General features: G+C 45.9%; 1 protein-coding gene across 1 annotated transcript; it reads left to right on the top strand.

The window, feature by feature from the left end:
• Positions 1-13,963: 13,963 nt before the first annotated feature.
• On the top strand, positions 13,964-15,334 carry LOC310776281 (E3 ubiquitin-protein ligase TRIM39-like; the record flags this gene model as incomplete). Its single annotated transcript, XM_083636489.1, has 1 exon — positions 13,964-15,334. One exon carries the CDS (start codon positions 13,964-13,966, stop codon positions 15,332-15,334), a length of 1,371 nt encoding a protein of 456 aa, XP_083492615.1.
• Between the last annotated feature and the right edge of the window lie 1,480 nt (positions 15,335-16,814).

The raw sequence follows: 16,814 nt of genomic DNA, 5'->3' as shown, positions 1-16,814 counted from the left end.
TTTGGGCTTTTCTGATCGGATTGGATCGCTCCGTGGAATGGAACATGAAAGGGACATTGTGACTAATGAACCTGATGAAGCATCTGCGAATGCGAAACGCGTTGTATCTGTGAGCTGTTGCAAATAAATGCCGTGAAAAGTTGGTCCAAGTCTGAGGAGTTTGTGCGGTCCGCTGGACTTTTACTCTAGTGTTTGTTTATTTCTTATTCAGTGTAATTTTTCTTGCTGTGACCAGCACCTCCCGCTCTGGATGTGCACGAGTGCTCTACTTTTGATTGGACATTGTGATTTGTTTACTGCACTTCTCCAATGAGCACATTGTGAATAATTATATGCTTAAAGCCCCATTCAGTAAGTTTTCCAAGTTTTGCTATTGGTGAAACTGCGCCCTCTGGGTCCAATAGTATCGATAACGATATCGCCGTTCAAAGTCAACAAAACACAGCGCCAGAAAGCTCTATGTACATGTTGTGACATCGGGTACTCACCACGTGATGAAATAATAATCCATAGTTCCGTGAAACATCATTTTCGTAGCAAATCCGAATCGAGTTACTCCTTTTCTTTTTTATTTTTTATTGCCACGGGACGTGGCAGACAACTTGCTTAGTCCCAGGGCTGGCCAATGGAGGGCGGTGTGGGATAAATAAAGTCGAGGGTCTCCCTATTACAAGTCAATCTACCATGTCCTGTGACTAAAAAGCTCTTATATTACAGTAAAAAATGTCAAAAATCTTACTGATTGGGGCTTTAAAAGGCATGGTTATAATGCTTAAGGCCACATGTAGCGCCGACATGAAAATATTGACTGGGCCTGGCCACGCCCACTAATATGGGCTGCACCTGGCGCTAAGCGCTAATTTAAGGCCAGTGGGATGATAGAGCCCATGCTTATTTGATTGTTCACACTCTGGAAAGTAAGAAGCTGAGAAATCGGCCCTCAAAGTTGGAGAAGTTTTTCACACCTGAGGCAGCCAGGTAATGGGGGAGTGAACAAATAGCTGCTCATTTACATTAACCACTCCCCATCCTCTCCAGCTGATCACTGTCACTCCACTGAGACACTGGAGCCATTTTCCCACATGCGTACCGGAAAATTACCTGTAAGTCAATTTCCCTTCACACTTCGGCTCTCGCATATGGGAATCTAGCAGCCAAATTGCCTGTATGTTGGGGGGCAGGGCGGCACTGCAGAGCGGGTGGGGAGTGACGTGTCGGCAAAACTCTTGATGGTGAAATAAGTTTGCTTGTTTATCCCTTCACCTGCGTCGCGTTGAAGCACTTTTTACAGACTGGCTTCGTTTGATGTGTCCGGGCTTGCCTTGCTGTCGGCAACAAGCAAAATACTTCCACATTTCGCTTTGTGCATTTGCTTCGTCTGTGTCCCTGTCGGGCTGTGCCTGTGACTGAAGGAGGAGGACTGAACGACTGTGGCCAGAGAGCGAGCAGGCAGCAGAGAGGAGAGATCACAAGATCATTTCGCTTTAATGTGCGCGAATGATTAGATTATGCCCGCTGGAACATTAAGCAACGTGTGTACACCTAGCCCATGCCGGCAAATGACTGGACCCGTTCTACACTTGCGCCTGTTATCGCGCATACCGCTCTTCTGACTGGCTCGAAACTGGTGAAATGTCGGCGATGACGGGGTCGCGCTTATACCGGCACGACGACTTTCCCACATGCAGGCATTAGACCACGTTCCGGTCATTTAGCGGTACAAAGCGCATGTGGGAAAACGGCTTGGGAGACAGTCCACAAGTAAGACAATAATAGAATGTAGGACTGTTTTGGTGATGGGTTTCATACACTTTCTGTAATAAAACATCTGAAAGCAAAAATCTTATCAAATGGGGTACGCGTGGTCTAATTTTGAGGTATCCATGCTTTTATCACTTCTCATCTGGATTATTGTAATTATTATTACACTAGTGCAGTGCCCGTTCCCCCATGCACCACCCCGTGGGCGCTTCCCCCCCGCACACACACTGCACTCTGTCAGGTCCCCCTAAGCGCAAGTTTGAAGTCGATCCGACAAACAGACAGTCCTGGAATAAGTCCAAATTGCATAAACCACTTTTTGTGTTGCCAGTAGGTGGCGCTATGCCAGATTGCATGGAATTCAGCTCCCTGCACTCCGTTGAGTCCCCCTAAGCGCACTCCCTGAGTTTTAAGTTTGAAGTCGATCAGATGAATGGTTATCAAGATAAATCGCTATTTGTGTTGCCAGTAGGTGGCGCTATGCGCAATTGTACGAAAATATGGCACTGCACTGCACAATAGGGCACACTTCCAAAGTTTGAAGTGGATCCGACCAACGCTTCTCGATGGCATGGAGCAGATGATGCTCATCCATACTGTAAGCAGTGGTGGAAATGGCCAGGTTTTACTCTGGGAACCCTACTTACACAGGTGGCGTGGCCCTAGAGGATATTATTTCTGAATGCGTGACTCATTATAGCCTACCATTATAGCCACATAAAAATCTCACTTAACTAAGATCACTGAGCTCTACTGATTATTCCCCCTTGATTTTATTCATGACAAACTTAAATATTAATGCTGCTTATTCAGCTTACAAATACATGTTCTCCTACTATTCTCTGCTGCTTTCAGGCTGCCCTCTCTCTCATGTTTACTTAACCCCCCCCCCCCCCCCCTCCCCATTCAATCTCAAGGACTCGATGTTGATTTACTTAATGACCCTGTGTTGACTGTTCTCACCTCCTTAACGACCCTATGGCCAGATCAGTTGGAGCTTGAAGGAGCACAGAACTGAAGACAGATATTCAAATATCAAACGTGTTTCACATCCGAATCGCACGACCGCACGACCAACGGTTCTCGAGATACGCGAAGGACAGAGAGACAGACAGACAGATGCTCCCGCAATTATAGTATAGATGCGTGCCTGTTATGTTCTTTTTTGGCTCCTTGTGCAGAGCAAATTCCCTGAGGGGCAATAAAGGTTTCATTCATTCATTCATATAATAATAATAATAATTAGGGGTGCACCGATCGATCGGCACGCAATCTGTATCGGCCGATTTTGACCTCAAATATGTGATCTGCTGATTGCAGATATTACTTTATTGTCGCCGATTGCATAGCCGATCATGCTGCACGTGAGAAACATGAGGCAGCCCATTTTCATGTCTTCAATGTCTATCGTTTAACTTTCGTATTGTGCTCTAACGTTTATATCATTGTGTTGCAAAGCACACGCTTTGCTTTCGTCAGTGTACTCACCTCCACACACCACACCAGACTGTCAACACACCCCTTGCGTCTTTGAATCACACACATCAGCTGGTGATTAGAGCAGACTCAGCAGAGAAGTTACCTCCAGTCCTCCCGCCTACGGAGGCATTTGCATGCTGTTAAGTCCGTGTTTGATCCATATTTGCGTGTATCCTCCTAACGTTAATAGCTCCGGTTAGCTTTAGCCGTTTTAGCTTAATCGATAAAATAGTTTCCTTGGGTCGAAGTTATTTTTCTTGTGTAACAGGGAAATCCCGGAAAATTGAGTATTTTTGTTGAGTGAACTGAACTGCATTGAACTGGTAACATGGAAATCCCGAAGTGGAAGGATTTTTGTTCTTTTATAAACTGAACTGAGGGAACTGGACTGAACTACTAGCCATTTAGTTCAACACAGACTTGTGCTCCAATTATCTCACACACAAACAATCATGTTGGCGGTTTCCTTTAGCCTACACAGTATAAAATATTGATGTAGAAAAAAAAGAAAATGTGCTGCACTTTCAATTTGATGCATGAAATGTAAAATGGAAACTGTTCTATAATAGACTGCTATAGCTGCTTACAAAATAAATAAATAAATAAATATATATATATATCGGTGATCGGTAATCGGTGATCGGTCGATGATCGGTTGGGCAGATGTTTCTCATAGGTGATCGGCAATCGGTGATCGGTGGCAAAAAACGTGATCGGTGCACCCCTAATAATAATAATAATAATAATAATAATAGGATATAATATGAATAAGGATTTGATAAGGGAGTTCAGAAGCTGCTGAACAAAAGTAAAAAACACAAAGACATTGGTTTCAGACTGTGCTTCAACTCAAGCTAGTTAACTAGCAAGCTACAGTAGCAGATAAGCAAACACGACAGACACACACACACACACACACACACACACCGTGGCTAGCAGGCCTCGCTAGCACGCTAAAGTTTTCTTTTGTTCTCAACAAGAGATGGTTGTGATGGGGGTATGCTAGCAGTAAATACAGAGGTGGGTAGTTTACCCACCGTGTTTCCCCTCATTGATTGTTACAGTTGATCTGAAAATAAGCGAGTAATCTATTGTTAGATGATGTCATACCTACATCTCCCCATGAATACGAACTGTTAGATGATGTCATGACTACATCACTATCTGACTACGTCACTGGACGCTGTTAGGATGTCATCATTGGGATGTCGACAGTGAGGAGGTCACAATTCATGATCATGTCATCACTGATGATGTCACAACGCAGTGTGATGTCATTTCAATCATGAGAGACCAGAGGGTAAGGTTAATCAGCAAGCTTTATTAAAGTATGGCATGGCGATAAGATTCATGGCCTGAAGCGGTATGGCATTAATTCTGATGGCGTGGCAGCATGGCAACTGATTCTTTGGCGTAGTGACTTCGTGGCAAGATGCCTCTCTTCTTGAGGCGGGAGGGCATCTGCTCGGGCTAGAATAGAGAACCCCCCAAAAGAGAGAAACCTGAAAGGCCAACCGGTCTGCTCGCCTCGCGATACAGCGGGCGCTGGGCGGAAGGCGACGCTTGTCGCCGACCGGTTGGCTCGGCAGCACGGCGACTTACGGAAACCATCGACCGGGCGAGGCCGCAGCGATACGCGGGCGCGGGATGATCGACCAATCCGGCATAATTCGGCGTTGGCATAATTCGGCGTTGGCATAGTTCGGCGTTGAACCATCCCCCCCCAAACTGACTGCAGGCTGCTCGACACCCAGAACACTTGCAGGCTGCTCGACACCTAGAACACTTCGAGTAGATTACTGGGGTCTGAATTAGTGGGGAGACTACAGGCTGCTCGGCACCTAGAACACTTGCAGGCTGCTCGACACCTAGAACATTGACAGGCTGCTCGACACCTAGAACACTTCGAGTAGTCTACTGAGGTCTGAATTAGTGATGCTGAATTAGTGATGTGACTACAGGCTGCTCGACACCTAGAACACTTCGAGTAGTCTACCGTGGTCGGAATTAGTGATTTGTTGCAGGCTGTTCAACGCCGAACACTTGCAGGCTGCTCGACACCTAGAACGCTCAATTAGATCGACCCGATTCGGGGAGTCCACTGAGCCCCCCCCCCCCCCCCCCCCCCCCCCTGACTACAGGCTGCTCGACACCTGGAACACTTGCAGGCTGCTCGACGCCTAGAACACTTCGAGTGAGGGTCTGAATTAGTGGGGAGACTACAGGCTGCTCGACACCTAGAACATTCACGGGCTGCTCGACACCTAGAACACTTCGAGTAGTCTATTGCGGTCGGAATTAGTGATTTGTTGCGGGCTGTCCAACACCGAACACTTGCAGGCTGCTCGGCGCCTAGAACGCTTAATCATTATGACTACGGCAGATCGACACCGATTCGGGGAGTCCACCACCAATGAAATGCGAAGTAACAAGCTATTGCGAGGAATGCAGGAATGGATGCCATGTGCTTACCATATGACGCCTAGGGGAGGAGAGATCTGGCGGCCTGCTCTGGTCGGATGTAGGCCGCATAGGCTGGCGAGGACCAGCGGCACCGCCGCGGCGACTTACGATGCCCCCCGGGCGTGGCCGCAGCGCTACAGCAGGCGCTGGGTGATCGACCAATCCGGCGAGCTTCGGCGCGGTGACTTAGCAAAACCCCCCCCGCATTGGCCTATTGGAATCATTACTACCGCTGGCACTTTTTCGCCCCTAATTACTTCAGTGACTTAGGATTTTATGAGACAACTCCGGGCTTCCGGGCTTTTAGCGACTTACGAAAACCACCGACCGGCTTGGCCTCGGCGATACGGCGGGCGCTGGATAGAACGAGCACTTGTTCGCCAAGCAGCTTACGTCGGCGCGCTCAGTCTCTACAGCGACTTACGAAAATACTGCGGCGCGCTGTATTAACATTTTTGGACTCACTACAACCTAGACAGGCTCCAGTGACTTACGCGCACGCGGCCTGGAAGGGGAACGCTTGTTCGACCAGCTTACTGCGGAGCATTACCACTGCTGCACCTGGCTTAATTCTGAGCATTACTACTGCTGCGTGACTCTGGAAGAGGAACCCATGTTCGACCGGCTTACTGCGCAGCCTTACTACTGTTGCACCTGACTTACTTCGGAGCATAACTACTGCTGGCGCTATAGCTTTAGCACCCCCCGGCGCTATAATATAGTATATAATATAATGATGCATTTAAGATTTTGCTCAGGATAGTATATAATATAATGGTGCATTTAGGATTTTACTCAGGCATCCGAGATGGACGGTGCTAGCCATGTGTTTGTGAGCAGTAATGTGCTCGCTTTCCGCGCTGTTCTGAGACAGTTTATTTACAGTTTTATGCGTCGACTTAGCCAGTCGGAGAATGGAGTTATTATGGCCCTCGCGGGTGCCTGCGCGAAGTGACGCAAAATTTATGTTGCACTTCTGGAAGCACGGCAATAGCTGCTTGTATGTGTTTTAAATCTAATTGTTGTGTGGTTTTATTTTATTTTAATTCTTTCTTATTGTACTGTCTGTGTTTGTGTACGTATTTTATATGGACCTGAGTCTGGAATAAAGTTTATATATATGACTTTAGCGCCCCCTTGCGCTATAACTTCGGGGAGAGCGCTGGAAGGGAACACTTGTTCCGCGCTCCACCGACTTGCTCCGGAGCATTGCTACTGCTGGACTGTGACTTTAGACTCGCCCCTGCGCAACGAGCGACTTGCGGCGGCTTACTGCTGGCACTATAATTTCGGGGAGGCCACGCTGTTCCACCGACTTACTTCGGAGCATTGCTACTGCTGCGCTATGACTTTAGACTCGCCCCTGCGCAACGAGCGACTTACGGCGGCTTACTGCTGGCGCTATAATTTCGGGGAGACCACCACCAATTAAATGCGATGAAAGGGTGCTGCTGCGCGGGTTTGCCTTTGCCATGCTGCTTAAGGTGGTTGCGTTTTTGGAACGTCCGTTTGAAGACGATGGATTTGGTTCCGGCTTCGTCACCGGCCATGACTCTGCATTCAGCTTAATCAGAGACGTGACTTGATTTCGGCCTAGACAGTGGCAATGGATTTGATTTCCAGTTTCGTCGACAGCGAGACTAAGCATTCAGCTTAGTCAGAGACAATTAATTTAATTTCTAGCCCCCTTAGCCGTATTGTGTTGCAAGGACCAGAACTGAATGAGTGGGCAGAGCTAAATGCGACTGCACCATGTGACTAGGTCTGCCCTGAGCTGGATATTACGGGCCAATAATTTGTGGGGATGATCCCGTGTAGGCCTTTTAAAGTGCCACTTGTGACCGGTCCTGCTTACGCGACGGAATTAATCAATGATGCTTAGGCTATTTAGCACTTGAACTCTGGAAATCTTGGCCAGCAGGATAGCACGTTCAAATATTAGCCATTGTGGCATGCATGAACTAACGCCCCAACGCCCCTTCCGGCATACAGCATTATGGACGCTAGATGCTCGATTCGCTAGATGAATGGGATTAATGCTGGAATGCGATTAATGACTTTTCCGAGGCAGCCCGGTGCTGAAGCTATGGCATTGACGCGTGATTGATGCGGAGATAGAGGGACGCAGGAGGTCTCTCAGCCTGATTGATATGACTGATGATCCGCAAGCGGCATGATACCAAGAAGCATTATTATTATGAATGATGCAAGGATGCGGTGACGCACGGTGATGACGGCCCGGCGATGCCTGGAGAAGCCTGGACACCAATAGTCGCTGAACGGATATTTTTAACTTGCAGCATTGTTACCGTGGAATGAGAGTAGGCCTATATGTGGAGCCGTATACCGATGATGGGCATCGCACCGCCGCACGGTTAAATATCCAAATCGTGGGCTACTGTGACCTCACTTGGTTTGCCATTTAATGAGTATATTCAATGAGCAGCACGGCTTCTGTTAATTTGACTGGATGACTGGAGCATCGACTCGGAGAAAGGGAAACGTTTTTAAAGTTTAAAACGGAATCTGGCTGTCATTAGGCATTGATTAACTGCCTGCTATTGCTAACTGATGCTTTGAACATCCATTTGCAATGATTCTGGCTGGCTATTAACTATTGTAAATTGTCGCAATAAATGCAATTTGAGCACGATGTGTGAATACATTTAATATTAATTGTTTAGGCCTAATTATTTAACACGTTAGAGATGTGTGTAGTTCTCCATAGATTTAGCCTCTTCATTTTGCTCTCGAATCCACCAGGTTATTTAATTTCACGTTATTGGATGAAGAGACATTTAATGTAGCTCCGGCGTCTTTCTTTAGCTGTAGGCGAGGATATAACGACCAGTTCACGGAGATTGTCAAGAGATCATTCATTCACTATGATGAATGCATTGCTACTTATGCCCGGCTTGTTTCCTTTGCGCCCGACGTGCGGACCGCAGGGAATGGTTAGATTGTTTTTGAAGCACGCCGAAATTATTTAAAATTAAGATTTGGTTGCTAAAATTATATGACACTGTTATGTATTTAATAGGTGATTACATTACCGTTGCGCTCGACTGCTGTCCGGGACGCGCTCCGCGGGCGTTCCCTGCGCTCTGACGATGCTGCAAGCCGTCCCGGCTGGAATAGCGTTTAATCGTGGGAGCCGAATTCCCCGACCACGTCGTGGGACTGCGCCTGCCTCGAGCGTGGACGTGCTGAGAACGATGATCGAGCAGGACCTGCGCTTTACGATGGCTTGATTAGCAGGATCCGAACAGCTGACGCTTGGAGACTGAATGGCTTGATGGCCCGAAAGATCAGGGCCGCGGATGGATGAGACTTGAAAATGAGGATTGCATGGCTGCGGCCAGCTCCGGGCCCGGAGCGCCTGCGAGTTATTGTCGTCCTCGCGCGGGCCCCGCTTGCGCGCTCTCGTCGACGAGATCTGCCGTTCGAGATGCACTCGGTGCCGCCGGGGCCTGCTGCCTGCTGCCGTCTGCCCCCCGTCTGATGAGCGCACGGGGCTGGCGCTGGGAAGCCTGCTGCGTCCCGTGCCCGGGCTGGGATGTTTCGTTGTGCATCTCGTCGGCGCTGGATGTCCCGACCTCGAATTGGTACTGCGCATCGAGGTCTTCGTCTTCGAAGCTCGACGTGCTGAGAGAGCGAACGGGGATGAGTGGTACCACGAACACGAATGGCTTGATGGCAGAATCGGAAGGAATGAGGCAGCTTGAGAGGCGAAACACGGCTTTCAGAGAAGTGAAACGCGGCTTCCAGAGAAGGAATTAGATCAGCTCAGTGCAGCGGCTAGAGGTCAGGGAAGGAGGACGGTGGTGCGCCCGGTGTGGCTATAAATACTGCCGCGTCATAGCCTCGGCACTGACGACATTAACGGCGTCACCTAGGCAGGTGCGTCATGCGAACGTCACGCTGGGATTACTGCACTGACGACATTAACGGCGTCACCTAGGCAAGTGCGTCACGCGAACGTCACGCTGGGATTACTGCACTTGTCGTCACGCTAGGATTACATGTGATGATGAGGTCGCTATGTCACTAGATTACGTGTGGCGTGAGGCAGCGTGTCTGGTCTTCATCTTGAAACTAGGTCGAGACCATCATATTCAGGACCTATAAGGGTGTGCTCTGCAAGTCCTCTGTAGTTGTTCATAGATTGATCTCACGAGAACCCTCTGCAACAGTTCCCATCTTCGAGCCTTGCAGACTCAGCTATCAAGTAGGGATGGGCATTTCTAGCAAAAACACTATTCGAAATTCGCTGGCCAAAGTCGACTTTTAATCGAAATTCGAAAATAAACAAAAAATGTAAAAAAAATAAAAAATGTAGAAAATGTAAAAAAAATTTTTTTTTTTTTTTGTGAGTGAAATGTTGCATTGTCTCCCCTGATTCTAAGTAGGGATGGGCATCGAATTTCGAATTTTCGAATAATCGTTGTTATTATCAAGGTCGACTTTTATTATTGAAATTCGAAATTCGAAAAAAAAAAAAAAAAAATTAGTGAAATGTTGCATTGTCTCCCCTGATTCTAAGTATAGTCAAATCGCTTGGTTTGAGCAAGTAAAACAATTTTTATAAGCATTTTAAGCAAGGTTTATGGAAAAATTAATGGCAGATGAAATCCCATGAAGAGGGAGAGGGGGTGACTTTGGCACCCCTTTGGCACTCAGACCTGAGCCTACTAAATATTTAATGAACCACTCATGATTGTCAAAACTGTTTTTTATTTTCGAAAATGTCAATGTCATGTAACATGTTCTTTACTTCAGTGGTGCAATGCTTGTTTGAGCTAAAAATCCACAGCAGAAGCTTTTTATATTAATTAATAAAGCCGTAGACTTAGAATCAGGGGAGACAATGCAACATTTCACTCACAATTTTTTTTTTTTTTTTTTTTTTTTTTTTTTTTTTTTTTTACATTTTTTATTTTATTTTCGAAATTCGAATTAAATTCGAATTTGGCCAGCGAATTTCGAATAGTGTTTTTGCTAGAAATGCCCATCCCTAATTCTAAGTATAGTCGAATCGCTTGGTTTGAGCAAGTAAAACAATTTTTATAAGCATTTTAAGCAAGGTTTATGGAAAAATGAATGGCGGATGAAATCCCATGAAGAGGGAGAGGTTGCTTATAAAAATTGTTTTACTTGCTCAAACCAAGCGATTCGACTATACTTAGAATCAGGGGAGACAATGCAACATTTCACTCACAATTTTTTTTTTTTTTTTTTTCCCCCCAATAAACGAATTTCGACTTTCAATAATAAAAGTCGACCTTGATAATAACAACGATTATTCGAAAATTCGATGCCCATCCCTACTATCAAGTGCTACAGCGTATCGAGACTTCAGCTTACCAAGTGTGCCTTGTACATCAAGTATCCGCACGTAAATCCACCAGTCTCACAGCTCGCCTAACATCTATAGGCTATGGTTTATGTCCCGCCAAAGAACTTATTGATAAGAAGCGCTGGCGAGGGACAATCGCACACAAGAGACGCGCCATTTTGGAGACACCCATGATGATGACACCACGCAAAAGAGGCGATTTTCGGGCCAAAATGGCGGCAGCGCTGCTCTAACACTCGCTTCTTTCCTTCAATATTCTTTGTTACTCTTCGACGACTGCACACGTCAAAACGTGCTAAAACATTTATATTATACAGTCTATGGCTAAAACACACATCTATCCATAACTAGATGCTCGCACAGTCCTAAAACAGAAACAAAACGTAACTTTAGGGCTCATGATTAAATACAAACTCACCAAGGAGGAAAAGCCAGAAAGTGCTTCACACTGCTGCAATCATCAGTAACTCCCATAATGTTGTCTGTGTTCTGCGCCCGGACCGCACTCGCAGATAAAGTTTAAAGAATCATGCTTAACACATTGACTGCCAGCCTTTTTTCAATGCTGTAGGTAAGTTCTGCCAGGGGGGTTTTTGAGGATTCTAGGCTCATTTTACAAGTGCCGAGGATTCTTTTCTGTTAGGACTTCGTGAACACCAATCATCTAAAAATAACTAATAGAATGTGTGCTTTCTCTGTCTAAAAGAGTTAGTTTGTAGAGTTAGTAGTTATGTAAGCATTAGCAATTGAATACAGCATGGTTTCAGCGTCAGAAAAAATATTCAGAGATAAACGGCTTTTTGTGAAATTCGATAGAACAGTCACTTTAACCATTCATTTTTGGCATCAGTAAGACCTAAACAATAGTTTTGAACAGTAATTTCCTCCATAACAGCAGGAAACTCCCCTCTGCTCAACTCCTCCCTCCGTGGGCGTTCTTTTTGGCTGCAGCGCCGTGTCACAAGCACTTTCCTACTTGTGCAAATGCACTTTCTCATACTCTCGACCTCTCAAATAAATTTCTGAATAGAAATTAAATTACTCTAAATTAGAGCGAAAAAGAAACAAAAAAGAATGGGTTGAAAATCCCATTCTAAAAGCCTTTTATGGCTGTTTCCAATTTGGTGCTATTTTCCAAGGCAAAATGACCTGCTGCTTGTCACGAGTCTCACTGCCCCGCTGCCGCTGTGCCTGCCTGTGCCTGGCTCCCCGAGGAAGCCCGGCTGGACTCGCCCGCCTCCCGGAGCCCTGGCCGAGAGCTCCGATGAAGCCCCTGCGACTCTGGTCATATTTACGCTGCGTGCCTCAAAGTGTGCTGCATCCGCAATCCACCATGTAAGTTTGCATCCCGCACCGCCAGCAATCAGCGCGAAAACGAAAGTGTTTTCGCCCCATCCATTTTGATGATAATGGCTTCCATGCTGCTGTCTTGGCTTGCTTGGCTTTCAATAGTCTGAGCACCGTCTCCACTCAGTGGGTCGGCGGAATGGATTGCACACGCCCGGCGGCTCTAACACTATAATAGGAGATGCAAAAGGGCCAGATCAACGATCCACCGTCAAAAAAAAAAAATCGATTTTTTTTTACGACTCAACTCGTCGCTGGCAGTGAACAGCTGGATTGTGTTTGACGACTCAACTCGTTGTTGGCAGTCAACGTGTTAACACGTTCACTGCCGTCGACGAGTTAACTCGTAAAAAAAAAAAAAACGGTTGACTGCCGTGGATGAGTTAACTCGTCAAAAAAAAAACGGACGGTGGGACGTGGATCAAACCCTTTTACATCTCCTATAAAAATATGGGAGCTATTGAATGTGTATAACCTATTTTACTGACCCACTAAGTGGCGACAGTGCTCTCCAGACTAGAGGAAGCCGAGCAAAAACACCAGGAAAAAGCGTGAGGAAGCCATTCTCATAGAATGGTTTGGCGAAAACGCTTTTGCGCTGGCGCACAACGGTGGGGGTTCCAAAAATAGACTGGGTGCAACACACTTTGAAACACGCAGCATAAAGCCCAGAATCGCACGCAGCTTCATCCCAGCTCTCAACTGAAACCCCAAGAAACGAACGAGCCCCATCCAGACTCGCCCGACGAGGGGCCGCCAGGCAGCACAGACAGGCAGCAGACTCGCTTGTGACACAGGCTGCAGCCACCAGAGACACACCCACGGAGGGAGGAGTTTGAAGGAGAGGGGGGTGGGGGTGCTGTTATGGAGGAAATTACTGTTCAGAACTATTGTTTAGATGTCTGATGTCTTACTGATGCCAAAAATAAATGGTTAAAGTGACTGTTCTATCGAATTTCACAAAAATGCATTTTTCTCAGCTTCCCTTCTCAGACGCTGAAACCATGCTGTATTCAACTGCTAATGCCTACATAACAGAACATGATAAAAACTAACTATTTTAGACAGAGAAAGCACACATTCTATTAGTTCTTTTGAGATATTTTGTGTTCACAAAGTCCTAGCAGAAAATAATCCTCTGCTCTTGAAAGATGAGCCAGAATCCTCAAAAAAAACCTTGGCAGAAGCTACCTACAGTATTGAAAAAACTGTTGGCAGTGAATGTGTTAATCCAACAAGATCATCTCACGGGAAACACTAACGTTACAGCTGGCATTCCTTGTGAATTCTCCACGTTGTGTCAGGAATGTAAACAAAAGCCGTATAGCCAATCGAAACTCGGTATGCAAATACAAGAATGGTTCTACCATTAACCTTGCTAAACAGTGTTAAAGCGAAAGTGTTCCCGAGTTATCATTATTGTGTTATAGATTTAGAAATACAAATATGTGTTTCATTTCCATGATGCTGTGTATTTATATTTCAAAATAAATCATTTTCATCATTTAACATAACTTATCTCTGTCTGGTTTGTTTTCAGCTCCACTCAGAGAGAAAATGCCTCCCACACTAGAGGAGCATCTCATCTGTACTGTCTGCTGTGACATCTTTAAAGATCCTGTCATCCTGAAATGTAGCCACAGCTTCTGTAAAGCCTGTCTGCAGAGATGGTGGACAACGAAACCCGTGCGTGAGTGTCCAGTTTGTAGGGCTACATCTTCACAGAGAAAACCACCATGTAACTTGGTGTTGAAGAACATGTGTGAGGCCTTCTTACTGGAGAGAGATCAGAGAGCTTCAGCAGAGTCTGAGCCTCTCTGCAGTTTGCACTCTGAGAAACTCAAGCTCTTCTGTCTGGACCATCAGCAGCTTGTGTGTCATCGCTGTCTGGATTCAGACACACACAACCACCACAGAATCAGATCCATTGATGAAGCTGCACGGGATCACAAGAACAAACTCCAGCAATCTCTGAAGACCTTAAATGAGAAACTGCAGCTCTTTAATACAGTTAAAGGAAACTGTGATCAAACAGCAAAACACATTAAGGTCCAGGCCCAACATACAGAGAAGCAGATTAAGGAGGAGTTTAAGAAGCTTCAGCAGTCCATTCAAGAGTTTCTACAAGAGGAAGAGAAGGCCAGGATCAATGCACTGAGGGAGGAAGAGGAGCAGAAGAGTCAGACGATGAAGGAGAAGACTGAGGGTCTGAACAGAGAGATGGCAGCTCTTTCAGACACAGTCAAAGCCATAGAGAAGGAGCTGAGGGCTGAAGACATCTCTGTCCTGCAGAACTACAAGGCTACAGTGGAAAGAGTCCAGCACTCCCTGCTGGAGGATCCACAGCTGGTCTCAGGAGCTCTGATAGACGAGGCCAAACACCTGGGCAACCTGAGCTTCACAGTCTGGGACAAGATGGGGGAGATGGTCTCCTACACCCCTGTGGTTCTGGACCCAAACACTGCCCATCCAAAACTGATCGTGTCTGAAGATCTGACCAGTGTGAGCTGTGGAGAGAGACAGCAGCTTCCTGACAATCCAGAGAGGTTTGACAAGTGTTGCAGTGTCCTGGGCTCTGAGGGCTTTAAGTCTGGAACTCACAGCTGGGATGTTGAGGTTGGACACTGTACAGGCTGGAGACTGGGTGTGTGCGTAGAGGGTCCGAGGAGGGGACTTGCATGGGCTGCATTATGGAGAATACGTTTATTTACTAATGGTAAATACAGTGCAGTCTCTCCATCAGGTATAGTCACTGCTCTCACAGTGAAGAAGAAGCTCCAGAAGGTCAGCGTGCATCTTGACTGGGACAGAGGACAGCTGTCATTCTTTGATGCTGATACTGACACCAACATACACACCTTCAGACATACCTTCACTGACAGGCTGTTTCCTTTTTTTTCTCCATTCTGGAAGCTGGAAACACTCTGAAGGTAATACCAGTGAAGGTCTCTGTTAGACCCAGTTAGAGAGAGAGAGAGAGAGAGAGAGAGTCTGTGTGTGTGTGTGTGTGTGTGTGTGTGTGTGTGTGTGTGTGTGTGTGTGTGTGTGTGTGTGTGTGTGTGTGTGTGTGTGTGTGTGTGTGTGTGTGTGTGTGTGTGTGTGTGTGTGTGTGTGTGTGTGTATGCGTAGATAAACCCTACTGGTGTGATAAATGTGGGAAGAGATTTCGTCACTTAAATTCATGTGTCCAACACCAACATATCCACACTGAAGAGAAACCATACCACTGTGACCAATGTGGGAGGAATTTCAGTCAGTCAGTTCACCTAACATCAATGCACTCACACTGGGGAGAAACCCTACAGCTGTGAGCAATGTGGGAGCAGATTCAATCAGTCAAGTCACCTAAGAACACATCAAAGTATTTACCACATTGGGGAGAAACCCTACCGGTGTGATGAATGTGGGAAGTGTTTCCGTGTGTCATATATGAACTAAGAGTACATCAGCGCATTCACACTGGAGAGAAACCTTACCTCTGTGGCCAATGTGGGAAGAGTTTCAGTCAGTCAACTTCCCTAAGAATACATAAATGTGACAAGAGATTCTGTTTCTCAAGTGAACAAACATCACCATAGCACATTCACACTGGAGCGAAACCTTTCCAATGTGGGAGTTTCAGTGATTCACATACCCTAAAAGTACATAAACGCATTCACACTGGAGAGAAACCCTACTCATGTGACAAATGTGGGAAGAGATTCCGCCACCCCAATAAGGGACACCACTGTAGCTAAAGTGGTGAAGAGTGCCTCCACTCTAGTGAGACCAGAGAGACATTTGGAGAAGTCCTACAACCTTGATGTGTCCCTTTTATGGCTCATTTCCACCACATGGTACTGCATAGTACGGCTCGTCTCAACTCAGCTTTACTCGTGTCGACCTGAAGTAGTGTCTGCTTCCACCGCAAGTAGCACTCGCTCAATCTATCATACTTGTTTAAATGCATAAATTGAAATCAAGACCTTCCAGATACTTTTCACAAGTTTATTTTATTGTATCATCAGACATTGACTCATATTCAACTAGTTGAAAAAAATATTTCCATTTACTGTTTTTGTCATATATCAAGACATACATTTTTGTCAAGTTAAATTTAGAGGTCAAAAGTCATGGAATTAACTGAATATGACAGTAAAGTAGGGCCATATGAAACTCATTTTATTTTTTCCAAATTCCATTTTATTTTTCCCCAAATTCAATTGTTTCTATTTAAATTTTCATTTAGGGATTAGGCTCAATATTTTATTGCTTTTTCGGTGACTTGGCTCTTTGAGATGTTTCTCAAAGTGAAAACCAAGTTGTGAGGTGACAATATTCCATGTTTTACAGTTGATTCCATTTGTATTACCAAAATCCATGATTCTGTCCGTTTTTCCCCGTTTTGTGGAAATCATATGGCCCTACA

This window comes from Poromitra crassiceps (assembly GCF_964638095.1).
Source record: "Poromitra crassiceps genome assembly, chromosome: 5".
In the NCBI taxonomy this organism is placed as follows: domain Eukaryota; kingdom Metazoa; phylum Chordata; class Actinopteri; order Beryciformes; family Melamphaidae; genus Poromitra; species Poromitra crassiceps.
The sequence above is the reverse complement of the archived record's forward strand: the minus strand, read 5'-3'. Positions and strand labels throughout refer to the sequence as shown.